We start from the raw sequence: 19,055 nt of genomic DNA, 5'->3' as shown, positions 1-19,055 counted from the left end.
GTCCCAGGAGGGAGCGGACACAGAGGCTCAGCGCTGCCAACTCCCTGGCCCTGCACAGAGCTGGACGGGCAGCGCAGGCCCCTGCCCCTGGACGTGGCCGCCCTACCTCGCTGCCGCACCTGGATGGTCCTCAGAGCCAATACGTTCTGCTCGTCCGCCAAGAACTGCTTCATCTTGATGAAGGGCTCCTTGCCCTTGACTGTGAGCTTGCGCCAGGGCTTGGGCCTGGCCAGGATCTCGCTGACCGAGCCCTGCGACAGCCCCAGCACGTAGTGGCCGAACACCCGCTGCCCGATGTTGTGCTTGAGGAGCTGTTCCTTCACCTGGAAGGCGATCTCGGCCGTGTCCAGCTGCTCCTCCTCCGCCCCCACGGGCCCGGGTGGGCCGCCCCCTCCACCCTCCGCCGGCTCGGGACCCGTGGGGGGCTCAGGGCCGGGCGTGGCCGGGCCGGCAGGGGGCTTGGCGCTGTAGAAGGCTGGGGGGAACAGCAGCAGGCCACCTGCCTCGCCCTTGAAGGTGGCCGGGGGCACCAGGTGCTTGGACAGCAGCATGTCCCCCGTCAGCCGCTCGCTGGCTCCCAGGCTGGGGAAGGGCGACAGGGAGAAAGTCCGCTGGCCGTCGGAGCCCAGGCTGGGGCCCAGCAGGGGCTGTCCAGGGCTGGGGGACAGGGGGTCTTCCGGCCCTGGGGGTGGTGGGAGCTGAGGCGGGGAGGGGTATGACTGCTCCGTGCCCAGAGAATCCTTGATGGAGTCATCCTCGGACGGGTCCTCCTCTATAGCACACAGAGGGAGACAGGCAGTGAGGGGCCAGAGGGCCACAGCGAGACAGAGAGGCAGACACACAGATGAGCAGAGAGTGACAGACAATGAGAGAGGGAGGGACAGAGACGAGGAGAGAGGGACAGTAAGAGAGTGAGAGAAACAAAGAGACACAGAGGGACAGAAGGACAATGATGGAGGGAGAGGTGCACAGAGAGACCATGAGCAGAGTGGACGAGAGTCAGCAACGAGGCAGAGACAGATGATGTGACAGAGACAGAGATGGAGAGAGAAACCTGAGAGGCAGAGAGTGATGGGGACACAGAGAGGGGTTCAGAGGTGGTGGAGAGACGGAGGGACGGGGCGAGAGGGAAGAGGTGCTGTAGTGACCAGCGGTCAAGGAAGAGCACACTGTGGGGTATTTCTGCCCCTGCTCCCCCTTGAGGCCGTTCCCCCCAGGACCCCCCCCAGCAGCATGAGCAAGGCTTTTCCTTATCAGCAGGGACAGCAGGCACTTGACACGTGGCAGTCCTGTGCCTGGTGTGAGACCTGCGTTCAGAACTGCCTTGTCTACTTTCTGGACTGAGGTGGAGCCCCCCAACCTGCTCTGTTCTGGACAAGGAGCTCAGGGCCCACTGGGCGCATCTGCAAGGCCTCTGTGTAGGTGAGAAGACGATTTTGGGAACTTGGTGTGATTTACTGCCTCTGAGAACGTGTTGGAGGGTCCGTGTATCAGTGCCGCATCGATGGAACACAATCACCTAACAGTCAGACCTCTAACGGACAGGCTGGAGTCAGGGGCAGCGAGGCTGGGCACGGAGGGGGCAGGGCCCTGGCGCCCACCTACCAGGGCTGGTCAGGAGGGCCGGCTTCTCCAGGAGGAACTTCTGGCCAGGGAAGAAGGCTTCCTTGGCCATGAGCAGGGAGTCGTCGGGCTTGGCCAGGCCCTGAGGGAACAGGAGGTCCAGCTGGGAGGGCACCGCTGCGCTGGGCAGCTCACCCTGCGGACAGTGCGGGGAGGCTTACCTGCGGGAGGCTGCAGTTGCTGGAGGCCAGCTTCATCGCCTTCAGAATGCTGCCGAGAAAGTGTCTCAGGTCAGTGGGCCCCGGGGCCGTGGGGGAGACCTTCAATCTGCTTGACTTCCCTGCCTGAGAACAAGTGTCCACCTACAAGTGCATCAGGGACTCCCATGGCAGGGACAGGCTTGTGAGCAGGGTGTCCCCTGCACCCTGCCCGGACATGCAGAGGCCCTGACCGGTGGACGCGGCCTGGTGTGGGGAAACAGCGCATTAAAAAAAAAAAAAATTAAAAAAATGAACTTTTTAATTGTGATTGAGTCTAAAAAGCATATTGACTTTTCATTGAATCTTTTAAAAAATGTTTTAATTTCCACTCATTCATTGTTGCACACTTTCCTTCCTGCTCCAGAAACAGTGCCTTTGTTTGCAGGCTTCTCTCAGAGCACAGTGGGTCCACTCTTCTGGGGGCGTCTTATAAAAGAGAAGCAGAGGCCCGAGGAGAGAGTCACAGGGACAGAGTATGATGTTCCTAGAAACCACGGAGCATCAAGGAACCTCAGGGCCACAGAGAGTGTGCGACAAGGAGGGTCCTTCCTAGAGCCAGCAGAGGGGTGGGGACGTCCTGAAGCACGACTTCTCAGAAGGTCTTGTTCTGGAAACGCCTAGGTGGTATTTGTTATGGCAGCCAGAGGGGACAGAGACACAGGGTTAAAGCCTGACTGAGCGGTGCTGGTTAACGGACCTCCATACGCACTGGTTTTAGCATATGTCACTGAGGCGTCACCGTTTAGGTGAGCACCTGGCGGTTTGGCGCCTACAGGCAGGTCTGGAGGGAGCAGGGCCCAGCATGGACACTCTGATGCGCAAACATCAGTTCACAGGCAGGGAGGCTGCAAAGTGGGGTCTGCTGGGAGGGAGGAAGGCTATTAGCTCTGCCACAGGCTCCTTCCTGTCTTCCCAGGCGGCCCCCCAAAGGGCAGAGGGTTGGGATACCCATGGAGCTCCATCCCACACAGTACCTCAGCTCAGTCTTAATCTCTTCATAGTCAGACTGTGCCTGGAGCTTCTCTTCCAGCTTCTAGAAGAGGAAGGAAGGGTGATGGAGCTTGCTCACGAGGGCGGGGGCCCTGCCTTACTCCCCCTGCTCCCCGACGGCCTACCTCTATGGCCTCGGACTTGGCCGTGAGCTGCCGCTCCAGCTCTGCAATTTGGTTGGCCGAGGCCTCCTCCAGCTCCTGCAGCGAGTTCTGGAGGACCTGCACGTCCTTCAGCAGCCGCAGGATCTCCCTGTCCTTGGAGGCCAGCGCGGCCTCCAGCCGGGGCCCCGAGCACAGTGTGAAGTTCACTTTGTCCTATGGATAGAGAGGTGTGCTGAGCTGATGGTCCCCATCCAAACCAAGCAAAACAGGGACCCGTTCACGGTGCATCCCCAGGGCTCAGCTCCACGCAGTGACTCAGGCCCCCCCAGGGGGTCCACAGTGCCAGCCCCAGGGCTCAGCTCCACACAGTGACTCAGGTCCCCCCCAGGGGGTCCACGGTGCCAGCTCTCACCACTGATCACATTCAAGCTGGTCCTACCAGCTTCATCCTCTGGAGGAAGGTGTCTGAACAGCAATGACCCCAAGTACAAGCTAGGGAAAAGTGGCCAGAGGCCTCGCTAAAGCCAGACGCAAGCTCTCAGTGATTATGAGCCTCAGTGTAGGCTGACCTTGAGACAGCACAGGTTCAATTCCCACCACTGCATTAGAGCACGCACCACAGTGAAACAAAGGTCGCGAACCTCCTCATTCTCCAGTGAACACCAAAGTGATGTCTTCACTGCGTCTACTAAGCGTGCAACAGCACAAACCCCAAGACTCATGGCCGTCAAGTCGGGCCCCACTGACAGCTGAGCCTGCACGGGCCCCTGAGGCAGTGAAGAACAGCAGGGGAGGGGACGCCTCATGTCCTGAGGGGCAGCAGCGTGACCAACCTTGAAACTGTGTCAGACGGACTGAAATGTGACCCAGAGACACCAAGCTGGAAGAAATGGCAGCAAAAGACTTGCTCAGTGCAAGGCTGCTATAAACCCTCTTTTTATAAAAAATGTAGTATCTTCTAAGTGCAATAAAATGAAGAATGCCTGAACGTGCCCACGGACAAAGCGGGCATTATGCACCCTGCTTGCTGCAACTGAAGAAAACCTGAAGCTCTTGCTGCAGAAGGTCGAGATCTGCAGTCTTCAATCTGGAGGAAGCTCAACATCAAAAAGACAAAGATTCTCACCACTAGACCACCTGGCAGCACCATGATGGATGGAGAGGAGATTGAGGCTGTTAACAATCACAGCTTGCTCGGCTCTACCATCAACACTCATGAGTCGGAACGGACCCATAGCTGACCCCGCAGCAGGTTTTCAGAGGCAGTTAATCATGTGGGGAAAGAATGCCCATCCTTCTCCTCTGGAGTAGCTGGTGGCCTTGAACTGCATGCCTTCGGGATTGCAGTGCAGCTTCTTGCCACTAGGCCCCCAGAGTTCTCTTACACAATCAACACTCTTAATTAACACCAGCAGTCAGGAAATCAAAAGATGAATTGCACTGGGAAAATCTGCTGTTAGGGACCTCTCCAGAGTGCTGACATGCAACAATGTCAGTCAAGAGACTAAGGTGTGCCTAATCCAGGCCACGGTTGTCACAATTACTTGTTATGCTTCAGAAAGCTGGACAACGACTAGGATGACAAAAGAAGACTTGATGCCTTTGAGTTGTGGTGCTGGAGAAGAGTTTTGAACATACCATGGATAGCCAAGAAAGCAAACAGATCTGTCTTGGAGAGGGTGAAATCAAGTTTCTTCTTGGGGGCTAGGATTTTGAAGCTCCATCTAACATACTTGGGGTACATGGCCAGAAGAGACTGATCCTTGGAGAAGGACATCATGCTTGTAAGGGTGGAGGGACAGCACAGGAGATGAAGACCCCAGAGGAGATGGACTGACACAGTAACTGGGGCAGTGGGGGTTAGTATGTCGGATTTAGTGAGATTGGCTCAAGACAGGGAGGGTTCATAGCTGCTGTACATAGGGTCACTAGTGACTTGATGGCACATAATAACAACAAGAAAAACACCATGTACTATGACAGGTATGCAAATGTTCCTGTACCCTCTGTAACAGCCCAAACCTGAAAACACACAAAAGCCTATAACAAGACAATGGACAGAAACGTGGCATGGGCATGCAATGGAATACTATACAGTCAAGAAAAGGAATGGTCAGCATGGATGACTTGCCCAGCTATAACACAGGATGAGAAGTAGCCACAGAGAAGCAGACACGGTGCAGTCTCATTAAGGTCAGATTGAAGGCAGCATCATCACCACTGGGAGCTGTCACAGGCCAGGGTGGCGGTTCTCCTTGGAGAAGGGTGTGTCTGTGCTGTGGTGACAGGCCATTCTGTGAAGATACTATGATCTGTACATGAGCCCTCACACATGCTGAATAAAAATGTTTATTAAGAATAAAACAGGGATGAAGTCAGAAGTGGTGGTGGCACAGTGCTCCTAGCAGAGAGAACGGCACGTGTAAATCTTTCCAGGTTAGGTCTGTTCCTTCTCCAGGGGGCTGTCCTCTCTCCAGGCAGCAAGAGACCCTCAGGGTTAGACGGAAAACTTGGAGCCTCCAGCCATGGTTCCAGCGGCTTCTTCCTCCCGCCCCTGAGCCCCTAGTCCCACAGTGTTAACAGCCTTTCAGAAAGGGCTCCTTGTCCTGGACAGAGTGGGAGCGGCTGCTCCCCAAAGGGACCTGAAGGGACCTGAAGTCAGGCTGCTCTCAGGTTCAGTTACAAATGAATCTAAGAAGCATCAGAGAAAAAAAAATCACACAAACAAAAACAGCCCCCTCGCAGCCCCAGCCCCAGCTATTCTTCCAAGGAGATAAATGCCAATTAAAACAGGAAGCGGATGCCATTAATACATTAAATTAATTAGCATCGAGCGCCACTGTTGTGTTCAGAAAAGCTCACCCCCCAAGCCAGCCAAGTTCCCTTGGCTGATTAGCATAGGCATTTGCTGGGTTCCATGGGGGTTAATTAAGAGCCATCGGCAGATTCCTCTTGGATGCATCCTCGCGAGCTTTCCGCTCCGGCTGTCTCCCACATCCCTTCCCGCAGGTGCCATTCAACACCCAGGAGCACGGATGGGGACACACACAGACACACACACACACGAGGTTTTACTACACTTACCACCATGGCTATTGCTACCACTGTTACAACTGTTACCACAGCCATTACTACCACTACTGCTGTTACTGCCGCTACTATTACTACTGCTACTACTGCTGTTATGACACTACCACCACCACTGGTAGCAAACAGTTACTGAGCACACGCTAGCTTCTTAAGGGTTTTGCAGGCCTTTCATTCCAGCAGTGGAAGGCCAGTCCTGAGTCTACCTCAGTCTAGCAGTTCCGCTGAAACCTACCCACCCTAAATGGCCCTGCTGCTATTTGAAATATTGGAGGCACTGTTTTCAGCACCGCAGCAAGACACAAGTTACCCAGTATAGCAAACGGCCAGACAAGTCCTGTACTCACAGGAGCAAACTATAAGCAAACAAGTATTTACAAACACAGACTAGGAAACAAGCAGTGTCTGTTCCAAGCCATAGTCTTTTCTATACATCTGAAGGTTGGACAATGATTAAGTAGAGCAAGAACTGATGCCCTTGAGCTGTGGTGCTGGAGAAAAGCACTGGCTAGCCCATGGAGTGCCAAAGGAACAAACACATTCGTCTTAGAGGAAGTGTGAGCAGAATTTTCCTTAGAGGCAAGGATGGTGGACTTCACCTCACATCCTCTGGGTATGTTGTCAGGAAGGACCAATCCTTGGAAAAAGACATCATGGTGGGAAAGGTGGAGGGCCAGAGAAAGGGAAGACCCTCAACAAGATGGACTGACGCAGTGACTGTCATAGTAGGTTCACGTGTATCAGAGACGGGCAGGATGCTGAGGAGAGGGCAAGGTCCAGGTAGCTGTTCACAGGGTCGCTAGGAGTTATGGTCTGATCAGCTGCGCTGGCATGTCTGGCAAACAGATGGCTGAATAAAAGAGTTAGGCTTCAGATCTTTGGATGTGGCCACCCCACAGTCCAACGAGGTACAGGTTCTGATGGGCATCCAATGAACCGTCCTGCCCAACTACCAGGTATGTGAATGTGGTGTTCAACAGCGCCACCTCGTGCCAGGCCGCAGAACTGCACAGGTAAGCGTTAGACAGCGACACCTGGTGCCAGGTCCCAGAACTGCACAGGGCAGCATTCAATAGCGACATCCGGTGGCAGTCTCAGAACAGATATAACTTGCTCCTCTCTGCAGGGCATCAGGTGACAGGAAGGATTCTCTCTGTCTTGAATAAGTTTCCTGACAACTAGGGGCGATGGATATCTCCACAGGAAGCCAGTGTGGCTGCATGCTTACCCTCACCTGGTGAAGGTAGCCACTAGGCTTGTTTAACTTACAGGCTGGCTCTGGCCATCAAGACCCCCACCCGTGTGCACAACCTCCCAGAGGGACATCGTCTACTCCTGCAAATGTCAACACATGCTCATACCCCCCGAGTCACCTCCCCCAAGCATTCTTGCTGGCTCCCCTAAGCCCACCCTTACCCCACCAGGTCCTTGTGGGGAGCAGCAAGCCAGGTGCATGGAGCTGTTGACTGAGGCGAGCTGTTCCCGAAGACTTTCCACCTCCCGCTGGGCAGCCTCGGCTCGCTGGAGGAGAGAGGGGAGCAGATGGTTACCCTGCGTTCCATCATCTCAGATGAAGAGGGAGGTACCAAGGATCTGGGACCCTGCTTATTGTATATTGGACCTAGCTTTGGCCACCTGACCCTGGAGCAAGTGGGTGTGTCCTCTTGCCACAGTTAGGACCAGGAGCCCAGCCACAGTGACCCACCAACTCATGCCCTGGTGGTACAGGGATTGGGGTGAGCTATGGATGGTGAGCAAAGGGATGGTGGCCATGACTTGTCCTGGTGGCCAGACCTGCCTCCTGTCCATCTCTGTCCAGCACAGGTCAGTACAGCTGCAGCCAGAGCAGAGCAGGGTGTGGGAACAGGGACTAGAAACTGGGAGACGAGGGCTTGGGAGATTAGAAATGCAAGGAGAAGGGCTGGGACAGGATGGGGACCCAGGGAAGGCACGTGGCTGTGTGACTCGGACTGAGGGAGGAGGGTGCAGATGACCAGAAGGAGGGAGGGGCAATGGGCAGGAAGGGGTGGGGGAGAAGGAGCTTTGGCTCCCCTCCCCTATGCCCCCACCCCCCATTGGATCATGACTCCTTCAGTGGGCCTGGCTGGGGAGAACCACCCCCCAGCTCCCCCAGGGTGGGCACTTGTGGGCGGGCATCCCAGCCCTGCCTCTCCTCACCTGCTACCAAAAATACTCCTGGGACTGCCTAGTGGGCAAGGTCCCCTCAAGAGGCAGGTCAGTAGGGCTCTTCAGGCTCCCTCCAATGCTCCCTGAAACGCTGATCCTCACTCATACCCCCCTTCCCCCATCAGCCCCTCTGCTCAGTCCCCCTGCCCTGTCCATGCTGCTGGGGTCACTAATGACACATTGCCTGTCTCACCCCTGGTGGCCCCCGCCCTCTGCTCTGAGAGCTCCCACTCCAGCCCTTCATGTGCCCATGGTGCACAGCCCCCATGGGACATAGCAGAAGTGCCCACAGGTCTTTCCCCGGTGGTGATCTATGGGAGGAGATGGTAGCTGGTGGGTGTGAAACATCCAGCTTAACTCCAGCATCACCATGGTTCTTCCCACAGCTCCCTGGTCACAGAACTGCACCCTCTCCACAACTGGCCAGCAGGCCTGTGGGCAGAGCGGGCATCATGTCCTCACCTGATTGGCCTTTTCCAGGTTGGTCATGATGAGCGTGACTTCATCTGCCCTGAGACACAAAGACAAGGCCCTGAGGGCGAGCTGGGGTTGTGCACCCCAATAACCCAGCCCTGACCTGAGCCAAGAGCCTCGCCACTTCCCCCAGGAGAGGAACCAGACTTGGAAGAACACTCCAGGAGGTGTGGACAGAGGGTGGGTGGGTGCACAGGGCTTAATGACTTGGGCACGTCAGGCAGAGGATCAGAGGGAGGAGAGGAAGCAATTCTAGGAGGGCCAGAGGGAGGAGGCATGCTCCAGGAGGCTCAGAGGGAGGAGGTACATGCTGAAGTGTCAAAGGGAGGAGGCATGTGCTAGAGGGTCAGGGGGAGGAGGCATGTGCTGGAGTCAGAGGGAGGAGGCATGTGTTGGAGGCTCTGTGGGAGGAGGCATGTCTGGGTCAGAGGGAGGAGGCATGTGTTGGAGAGTCAGAGGGAGGAGGCATGTGTTGGAGGCTCTGTGGGAGGAGGCATGTGCTGGAGGGTCAGAGGGAGGAGACATGTCTGGGTCAGAGGAAGGAGGCATATCTGGGTCAGAGGGAGGAGGCATGGGAGGAAGCATACGTTGTGCTGGAGGGTCAGAGGGAGGAGGCATGTCTAGGTCAGAGGGAGGAGGCATGTGCTAGAGGCTCTGTGGGAGGAGGCATGTGCTGAAGGGCCAGAAAGCAGAGGCAGGTCTGTGAGGTGCAGAGAGAAGTATCCTGTCGGGAGGGCCAGGGCCAGGCATGCCTCAGTAAGGTGCTCACTTACTTGGCCGCAGCCTCCTCGTCGTACTTCCGTCTCAGCTCCAGCAGCTCCGTCTGTGTGGCCTTTAACGCTGGGGAACAGGAAAGACATGGGTGAGGGCTCTCTTCAGAGAGGGACGAGGGACAGTGAAAACTTTCAGAACTGGGACAGAGAGGGAGACTGTCTTCCTTGGAGGGGCAAGGAGGGCAGGGGGAACATTCTCTATGAGTCTGTGAAGCGGAGGGGCCCAGGAGTAGGGGTGTTGTCTGCTGAGGGCTTGGGGCTAGAACACTCCCTCTGCAACACTCGGTCACCCATGGACGTGAGTGGTGCCCGGCAGCCATGAGTACTGCCCACCGCCCACTCTAAGCTCCCAAGCTGGAGTTGGGGGCCGATGGGCTGAGGGCAAGGAGCTGTCAACAGATACAATTAGGGTATAAAAAACGAGGCTCTCCCCAGAATTCCAGGCTTCTGTTGGAAAAGCAAAGGCCTGTCTACATGGGGACACACGGCTACCCCTGGCTGGCTGTGAGCCATGGCCATCTCTGTGGCTGGTGGACCAAAGCTGAGTGCCCAGGCTGACTGTCCCTGGGCACCTCTCCTGCTGGCCCTCGTCTGAGGGCGCACAGGAGCCACATACCTGAATGCAGAACCTTGATCTTCTCCTCGGCCTCCCCCAGTCTGGCCGCCAGAGTGATCTGTACTTCTTGAAGGCCCCTGTGGAGAGGCAGGCTGCTGAGGCCCGAGGGGTAGCCTTGTCTCCCTGTCCCCTAGCCTGTGTCCTAGAATCGGCAACTCTTGTCTTTTTAATACAGATCTTTGCATGCGTGTAGTTGATTATTTTAACTGAGGTCACATAACTGATACAAAGCCAACCGTTTCAGTTTTCACACAGACAGCTCAATAATGGCCACCAGCTCGCTCTCCTCCTGAGGGAACCCTGGGCCCCTCCCCATTTCCTTCATCTCCTACCCCTGCCACCCTACTCTTCCTCCGAGTCCACAGACTTGCTTATTTTGAGATCTCAGACCGATGGAATCTTCCAGAACATGGTCTTCTGTGTCTGGATTCTTCCGCTCGGCATCATGCTTGCTGGGTCTCCCCCACGTTGGAGCAGGTCCAAGGCTGACCACTTCTCCCTGGCCTGCTGTGGCCCCCCTTGTGTGTCCAGCAGTGTGATGGGCAATCGAGCGCTCTTCACCTTGGGCAGCACGGGCTCTGTCCTTGCATGCGGCCCTGTTTTCTGTTCCCTTGGGCTCGACACCCAGGAGTGGGTTTGCGGAGCCTCGGTGAGTTTGGTGCTGTGTTTGGGGCGAGCTGTTTGCTCTTCCACGGCCCTCTTACGCTGACTGCACGGCCCATGATGGCCCCACAGCTGGGTTTCTGTCCGTCTTCAGACTCTCCGGGCAGGTCATCTCTGTGGGCCTCCGACATCTCTCTGGTCAAAGAGGGCTCTGCAGGGCCAGCTTCACAGAGGGTGCCTGATCTGCTCCCTTCTCTGCGAGAGCGGTACCCATTCCCTCTTCTCTGACAAAGAGTTTGGGGGCTCCATCAGCCCATCGGGATTTCACTCAGTAAAGAAAGAGGGGTCCCAGGAGGGGCGAACCCACTGGCATCAGGCTGACTGTGCTCCCTGCTGGTCTCCTGTGGAGTGGCTGGTGGGACTGAACTGCCGTCATTAACCACTGCACCACCAGGCTCCTTCTAGCACGTCCAGCGGTGGTTTAAGTGAAGCTCTGTGACTCTGGAAGGAGGCCCCTCCTTGTCTGCAGATCCGCATCCTCAGCCTCCCTCCTGCTCCCTCACTGTTGACCTCAGGCCGCCCTTGTGCCCGGACACCCACATCCTGGCAGGCCCACCCTCTCTCTTCCTTTAGTCTCCCTGGGCTGTCTTCGGGAGATCTCCCCAGCATCCTATTTAAAACCAAGCCTCTCTCCCCTCATCGAAGTTCCTTCTCTGCCGTCATCTACCACACTAGGCCTTTTGTTTATCTCATCCACGTGTGTGTCTCCTTCACCAGGAAGCACACGGCAGGAAGGCGGGGATCTTCGTGTGTTTTCTGTGGTGTCCCCTGAGCACAGAACAGTGCCTGGAATGCAACAAGTACGTGAGAAGTGACTGGCAGGCATGAAGGCTCCCCCGATACCACTGTGCTTCTGGAGGAACCAGGGCTGACTGAGCACATACCGTGCGCAGCGCTGAGCTGTGCGCTGGGAACCTCTTACTGCGTTCTCTTACTGGGTGAGGAGTTCATATCACCATTAGTCCATTTTTCAGATGAGGGAACTAAGCCTGAAAGGCACCATGATCTTCCAAGGATGGCCACACAGCCGGCCAGCTGGTCAAAGCTGGAGGCAAGGCCCCAACCCTTCCTGGGCCTTGGGCCTTGGGCCCTGGGCCCACTCGTCCCCTCCATACTCACTTCTGCCTCTCAGCTTCATTTCTCTGCAGCAAGGTGTCTGTCAGGAGGGCTTTGCCAGGCAGGCTGGGGAGGCGGTTGCCCTCAGTCAGTGTGGGCCCGGCTGGAGTCGTCCCCTCTCTCTGCTCTGCGGGAGGGAGAGAAGGAAGTGCCCGGGAGGGAGAGAAGGAAGTGCCCTTGCTGAGAAAGCCAGAGAGGAGGGGGCTTCCCATGCTTGGGCCAGGGTCAAGCTGTGGGGTCAGTCTCCCCTCGTCGGGCTTGTCCCTTCATACCCAGGCGCCTCTGGTGCCTCCCGGGCCCACTCATGCTGTCTCCATCTGCTGACTACGTTTTTAACTTACCACTGCAACCATCTTAAAGTACATCATTCTCAACTTTCAGCCAAACCAAAGACAAGGTGAACAGTTGCCCCTAACTTAGAACAATCAACCCTATATGATCATAAGAGCAGCATTTGTCCAGGGAGAAAGCGCCAACTGCAGAACGGGCTGGACAAGGAGGAGAAGTGGAGATGGGGACCACAGGAGTTACACCATGGGGACTGCAATCAGCATCGTGAAGTAAATGTATATTGGATGGAAAGTAATTTGCTTTGCAAAGTTTGACTCCAATCACAATAAAACAATCAAACTAAAAGAGTAAAAATGATGTATAATTTGATGGCAGAATCCCGCGGTCACTAACTTGACTTTTCTGCGGAACACCTCTGTCCTCCCTAGAAGAAACCAGGCAGCCACGAGCAGTCTTTGGCTGTCTCCTCTCTCCTGGCCCTCGAGCCGCCAGTCTGCTCTGTTTCTGGGGACGTCCCCATTCTGAACGAGCTACAGAAATCGAATTGTATACTATGTGGAGTTCTGTGCCTGTACTTGCCCACCCAGCATCCTGATTAGCACAGTGTGAATCCACATCATAGTATGAATGAGAGCTTCATTCATTTTTATGGAGAAGAATATTGCAACAGGATCGGAGGAAGACTCAATAACAACCTGTGTTATTCAGATGACACAGCCTTGCTTGCAAAAGAAGATCAGTAAGTACAGCCTTCAGTATGGATTACATCGCAACATGAAAAAAACAGAAATCGTTACCACTGGACCAAAAGGCAACACCAAATGTTGTCATGTGCTGTGGGACCGCTTGTGACTCATCGTGACCTTATGTACTATAGTTCAGAACTCTGTCCTATTCTGAGGCAATCTCACTGTCTCTGATACACCTACTCCTATAACCCCAGTTACTGTGTCAGTCCATCTCTCCTGGGGTCTTCCTCTCCTGTGCTGACCTTTCCAAGCATGATGTCCTCGAAGGACTGGTTCTTCCTAGCCATGTGCCCAAAGTATGTGAGATGGAACTTCAAAATCCTTGCCTCCAAGGAGCAGCCTGGTTTCACCCTCTGCAGGACAGACCTGCTTGTTCTCTTGGCAGTCCACAGTATGTTCAATACTCTTCTCCAGCACCACAACTCAAAGGCACTGATTCTTCACCTATCATTCTTATCCACTGTCCAGCTCTCTGATGCATAGCAATTGCTGACGATCATGGCTTGGATCAGATGCACCTTAGTCTTTAGACTGACATCGTTGCTCTTTAATACTCTGGGGAAGTCCCTGACAGCAGATTTCCCCCCCCACCATGCAATTTGTCTTTTGATTTCCTTGCTGCTGGTACCAAGAGTGTTGCCTGTGGAGCCAAGAATGCTGAAGCTGTTAACCATCTCTTCTCTGCCTATTATGATGCTGCCTGTTGGCCCAATGTGAGAATGTTTGTCTTCTTGATGTTGAGCTTCAATCCATATTGAAGGTTGCAGTCCTTGATCTTCTGCAGCAAGTACTTCAGGTTCTCTTCAGTTTTACCAAGCAGGGTTCTATCATCTTCATAGTACAGGTTATTGATGAGTCTTCCTCCAATCCCGATACCACACTCCTTCTCAGAGAGCCCAGCCACCTGGATGATCTGTTCTGACTATAGATTGAAAAGGTATGGAGATAAGATGCGTCCCTGATGCACACCTTTTCTGATTTTGAATCATGCAGTGTTTCCTTGCTCTGTTCTGACGACTGCCTCTTGGTCCATGTGTAGGTTTCTCATTAGCACAATCAAGTGTTCTGGGACTCCCAGTGTTCTGAAGGTTGGCCACAATTTGTTGTGATCCACACAGTCAATTAATTGCCTTTTGCACAGTCACAGATAGACATCCTTCTGGTACTCTCCGTTTTCAGTTAAGATCCATCTAACATTGGCCACACTGTCCCTCAAGCCATGGTCTCTTCTAAACCCATACTGCACATCTGGCAGTTCTCTGTTGATGGCTGTTCTAATAGTTTTTGGATAATCTTCAGTAGGATGTTGCTTGTGTTTGATATTAGTGATATTATTCAATAATTTCCACACTCTGTTGGATCACCTTTTTTGGGGAATGAGAATAAATCTGATCTTTCCAGTCAATTGGCCAAGTAATTGTCCTCCAGCTTTCTTAGCATCACCTGCTGAGTATGTCCAGGGCAGCATCTGTTTGTTGAAATATGTCAATTGGTATTACACCAATCCTGGAGACTTGTTTTCTGCCAATTCCTTTAGAGCAGCTTGAACTTCCTCCTTCATCATCATTGCCTCTTGATCCTATGCTGTTTCATGAAATTATTCTTTGCCAGCCAATTAGTTTTGGTACAGTGACCGTGTACTCCTTTCATCTTTTTCTGATGCTTCCTGGATCATTCAACATTCTGCCTTCAGCATCCTTTATGTATTGTAACTAGAGGTTTGTATTTGTTCTTCAGTTCCTTCCATTGAAGAAATACCAAGCAAATTTGCCTCCCTTTTGATCATGACAGATAAAGAAAGGTTGCCAAGGATGTCATTATACTTGGATAGACGAAAAGACATGATAACAGCAATAAAGAGATCAAATGACATGTCGCGTTGGGAAAATCTGCCAAGGACCTCTCCAAAGCTCTGAAGAGCAAGGATGTCAGTTTGAAGACTAAGGCGTGCCATATCAAAGCCATGGGGTTTTCAATTGCTGTCTATACAGTAGAAGTTGTACAATTAATCAAGAAGAATGAAGAACTGCTGCCTTGGGTTGTGGTGCTGGTAAATAGTACTGACTATTCCATGGACTGTCAAAAGAACAAACAAGTCGATCTTGGGGGAAGCACAACCTGGGTGCTGCTCAGAGGCAGAGGTGGTGAGACTCTGCTTCACATACTCTGAACATGCTGTCAGGAGGGGTCAGTCCTTGGAGAAGGACATCGCGCTGGGAAAGGTGGAGGGTCAGAGGAGAGAGGGCGACCCTCAAGGAAACGGCTGACACAGTGAGTGTGACCAGGGACTCGAGCATGTCCGAGATGGTGAAAGGGGCAGGATCCTCCTGGGGAAGGTCCCGATCTGTTGTGCTGGGAGTCGTAGTGGGCTGACAGCACCCAGAGCAGAGGCACGTACATACTAGACACTGTGGGTGCCAGGCAGCAGGATGGACAGCAGGACACTGGGTTCTGGCTGACACTGGCTGCTGCAGGGTGGTGGTGACCCTGCGTGGGATAGCTGGGCTGTGTGCTCACAGGACTGTGAGGACGACTTTTGAAGTGGACAGATCAGCAGGCCTTACTTCCAGGGCATTTCTGGGTGAACTGAACTATCAGTCTTTCAGCTGGCTGTGGAGGGTTGACCGTATGCACCACACATGGATTCCAGGATCAGCTCAGGAATTCTGCACACTGCTGGTGTAGGATTCTCGTCTGGTGCCATCGAGTTGACCAAGACGCAGCGACCCTGGGAGCAATCCAGGTGAGCCCTGCCCTGTGCCACTCTCATGAGCTCTCACACGCTCCGGACCTCGGTTACAGTCACCATGCCGGGCTGTCCTTATGAGTGATGTCCTCTCTCTCTCTCTGACCTTCTCTCTTCCCCAGCACGTCTTTTTCCAAGGACTGGCCTCTCCTGGCAACATGTCCAAACGTGAGACACATGTCCAGGTCATCTCTCGCCATCACCTGTGCCCAGGAAAGTCCTGCCCACGCACTTCCACCTGCCTCTCTACTGGGCACCCAGGAAGGCTACATTTCCCAGACTCCCTTGGAACCAGGTGTGGCCACACGGGCTGTGGGACAGAAGTGACATGTGCCCTTCCAGCTTGGACTCCAGGGAGCCTGGGGCCAGGGCCCTGCACGTGTGCGTTCTGCCTGGTGCTGGCTGACAGCATTTGCTGTGGCTGCAGACGTCACGTGTTGCAGATGGCAGCCCTATGCAGCCTGGGTCTCTGAGTGACTGTGTGGAGCGTCCCTTGTCCCCTCCCCACTCTCCTCATCTGTCAAGCCCCGAAGCCTGCAGACTCCTGTCTTTCAGTGGCAGAACCACAAGCATCCTGCATCTGCAAGGGCCGGTCAAGGCCCCACCAAGGAGGGGCCAGACGAGCGCTGCTAGTGATCGGCAACCCGTCCGTCTGGATGTGCTGCCTGACTGCACAGATGCCGCAGTACCTTTGGGGCCCAAGAGCTCGGGGTGCCTCTTCCACGAAGTGTGGGGGTCCCAGCTGGGGGTCTGCAGTCTGTCGTCTAGGCTGCGAGCTGCCTCACACACAGGTGCGGGGTCTGCAAGGGGAGAGAGGAGGGCAGAGCGGTGAGGGCTCGGAGGAGGTGCGTCAGCTGAGGCCATGGGGCCTGGGGACCTTCCACAGGGACTTGGGGTTTTCCTGAGAGGCACAGCCCACATCTCTGATGACGTAAGGTTAGCATCATGAAGACTGCTTTGTGACAGGTCAGTCCTCTCTGTGGGGGGAGGGCGTTCTCTCCATTTGGGAATAATAGTTCAAGAGCATCATGGCACTTCCCCGGTTTGTTAACGATTAGCACTCTCAGCTGAGGGAAAGGCTGGTAGCTGGAGTCCACCCCGAGCACCTCGTAAGAAAGGCCTGGCGCACTCTCTCAGAAAAAGCCACACAGCCCTGTGGGCACGGCTCTCCTCTGATTGCAGGGGCGGCTGGGGATGCTATCCACGTGGTGGCAAATGGCTTTCACAGTGCCACCTGAGGTGGTTGGGAGAACATGGTCAGCAGACCTCCAAGGTCAGGGAGCAGGAGTGAACAGGGCCACTGGCCACCATGCTCTGACACCATCATATGGACGCTGCACTGGTCATCACTGGGACACTGAGGGGGTGCACTCTCAGAGCACGGGCTCCCCTTGCCTGGCTGCCCTCGGCCCTGCTCTCCTCCCACCAGGTCCTGCCCGCACCAGTTTCCAGCTCTGCCGGAGCACCCCTCTCCTCCTTCCTCCTTCCAGCTGCAGCTGCTAAGGGCCACAGAGCTAAGGCCGACTCACAGCAGCTCTGTGAACCCTGTCCTGTCCTGTCCTGTGCCATCCTCGCCTTCTCTGCCACACCTGAGCCCACTGACGCAGTCACCGTGTCAACCCGCCTGCCTGAGGGTCTTCCTCTCCTCTTTCATGGACCCTCCACCTTTGTAAGCATCATGTCCCTTTCTAAGGAATAGCCCAGCTGGTTGCTGCTTAGCCATCTCCCATATGGAAACTTCTACGCCTCTTCTTCCAAGAAGCCTTCCTTGGTTCGTTGGTCCTCTTACAGGACTTCTCCCAGCATCCCTTTCCAGCACCCACAAAAGTTATTACTTAAATTTATCTGTGAATCAACTCGGTGGACTGGACTCCAGAGTGCTGGGTAGGGATATCTGTTACTGCTCCCCCATGGGACCCTCTGCTCAGCCCCACCTCCAGGACACATTCTGACTCAGTAAGTCACATGCTGACGGAAGAGACAGGGTGTTCAGGTCTGGCTGGAACAAGGAGGCCTGTCTTCGTGCCCTCTCTTCTCCCACTGTTAGGGAGGTGGTGGTGGGGGAGCGGCTCGGGTGATGGGCGTTAGCGCCGAGGTAAGCAGGTGCACGTGGGGGCCGGGCGTCTCTCCTCGTCAGCACTCCCCACGCCCTGTCATTAGGCAAGGCCTGCTCAGCGGGGTGTGCCATTATGTCTCCCCGGGCTGATGTAATTATACATTGACATAATTAACCCAGCAAGCGCATTAGGCAGGCCAGCTAAAAATTCATCTATAATTATTTGTTGTGTGCATGCTAATGAGTCCATCTGTACTGCCTTTGTACAACACGAACAAATTAATTTACAAGTCTGGATTTTTTAATAAGTTCAAGAAAACGCTTCCTATTGTGTCCTGATTCTTTTTTTTTTTTCAGAGAAAGGAATAAAGAGGCTACGAACAACCCCTGGGGTCAGAGATGCCAGGTAGAGGCGGGAGGGGTGGCTTGCAGGAGGGCAGGCGGGAGGGACCCGGCAGGTGTCCTGGGGATCTGAGCTGACCTTTGCCCTGCCTGGGGGCATCCCTTGCAGATTTTGGGGGCGCCGGGGGGGGGGGGGGGGTCTGGGGGGGCCTGGCCAGGTGGACACGTGATGGAAGTTGGCAGGGTGTCACGGCTCTGCTTTCTGGAGCAGCTGGAACACGGTGACAATGCATGGGGCTAAGGCCCTTGGGATTTGATTCCCCGGGGCTTGCAGACTCCGGTTCCACACTGGTGAGCCCGAAATCCCAACAGTTCCCTTCCCAGGCCAGCGGTCTTCATGGCCTGATGGTCAAGCTCTCAGTACTAACTGCGGTCTGAACCCTCAGCAGTGCCGCGAGGTCACGTCTAACCCACAGCCCACTGTGCCCTGCTGGCCTCCCAGGCTGTGAGTCCAAACCACAGGAGGCTGTCCCCTCTGAGACTCCAACCGAATGAGGACCTAGAGGGACAGGCCGCAGGCCACTAACCCAGCGGTTCTGACCATGGTGGTCCGGATCCGCCCGCAGCTCTGAGGGAGGAGAACGGGCAGGACACAGGTCACAGCCTCGGAAACCGATGTGAAGAGCCTGTGAGCTGGCCCTGACTCGCCAGCAGTGAGACCAAGCTCAGGATGACCTGGTGGTGCGTGGGCCCCAGCACTGACCACGAGGCCGGTGGGTCTGCTCTCTGCCGGAGGATGTGCCCCACTGCTTCCCCAATGACCTCTGGCTGGGAAAGCCTGCGGGCCTGCTCCCCCGCCTGCGGGGCCCCAGGAGTCGGAGCTCACCCCACAGCCATGGCATTTGGGTGCAGTTTAGCTGTGTTCTGGGGTCACCTCGGCCCCAGTTAGATGTGCTCTCTGGATGTAAACCTGGAGAGCCTCAGCCTTTCTATCTGTGAAATGGGCCGATGCGCTGGGTGACTGCAGGGACTGGGTAA

General features: G+C 55.0%; 1 protein-coding gene across 1 annotated transcript in view; it reads right to left on the bottom strand.

The window, feature by feature from the left end:
• The window catches only part of CUX2 (cut-like homeobox 2), a 128,225-nt gene that overhangs the window by 22,986 nt on the left and 86,184 nt on the right, over positions 1 to 19,055 (bottom strand). The window contains exons 9-19 of the mRNA XM_006894721.1: positions 16,309 to 16,419; positions 11,837 to 11,960; positions 10,055 to 10,131; positions 9,439 to 9,505; positions 8,654 to 8,702; positions 7,421 to 7,525; positions 2,939 to 3,130; positions 2,798 to 2,856; positions 1,785 to 1,833; positions 1,606 to 1,705; positions 107 to 772 (exon numbers count right to left, since the gene is read on the bottom strand). Coding sequence (XP_006894783.1) covers positions 107 to 772; positions 1,606 to 1,705; positions 1,785 to 1,833; positions 2,798 to 2,856; positions 2,939 to 3,130; positions 7,421 to 7,525; positions 8,654 to 8,702; positions 9,439 to 9,505; positions 10,055 to 10,131; positions 11,837 to 11,960; positions 16,309 to 16,419 — 1,599 coding nt within the window. The remainder of the gene's footprint in view (positions 1 to 106; positions 773 to 1,605; positions 1,706 to 1,784; positions 1,834 to 2,797; positions 2,857 to 2,938; positions 3,131 to 7,420; positions 7,526 to 8,653; positions 8,703 to 9,438; positions 9,506 to 10,054; positions 10,132 to 11,836; positions 11,961 to 16,308; positions 16,420 to 19,055) is intronic.

This window comes from Elephantulus edwardii, unplaced genomic scaffold (genome assembly GCF_000299155.1).
Source record: "Elephantulus edwardii isolate Elephantulus edwardi_28Jun2011 unplaced genomic scaffold, EleEdw1.0 scaffold00148, whole genome shotgun sequence".
Lineage (NCBI taxonomy): Eukaryota > Metazoa > Chordata > Mammalia > Macroscelidea > Macroscelididae > Elephantulus > Elephantulus edwardii.
The sequence above is the reverse complement of the archived record's forward strand: the minus strand, read 5'-3'. Positions and strand labels throughout refer to the sequence as shown.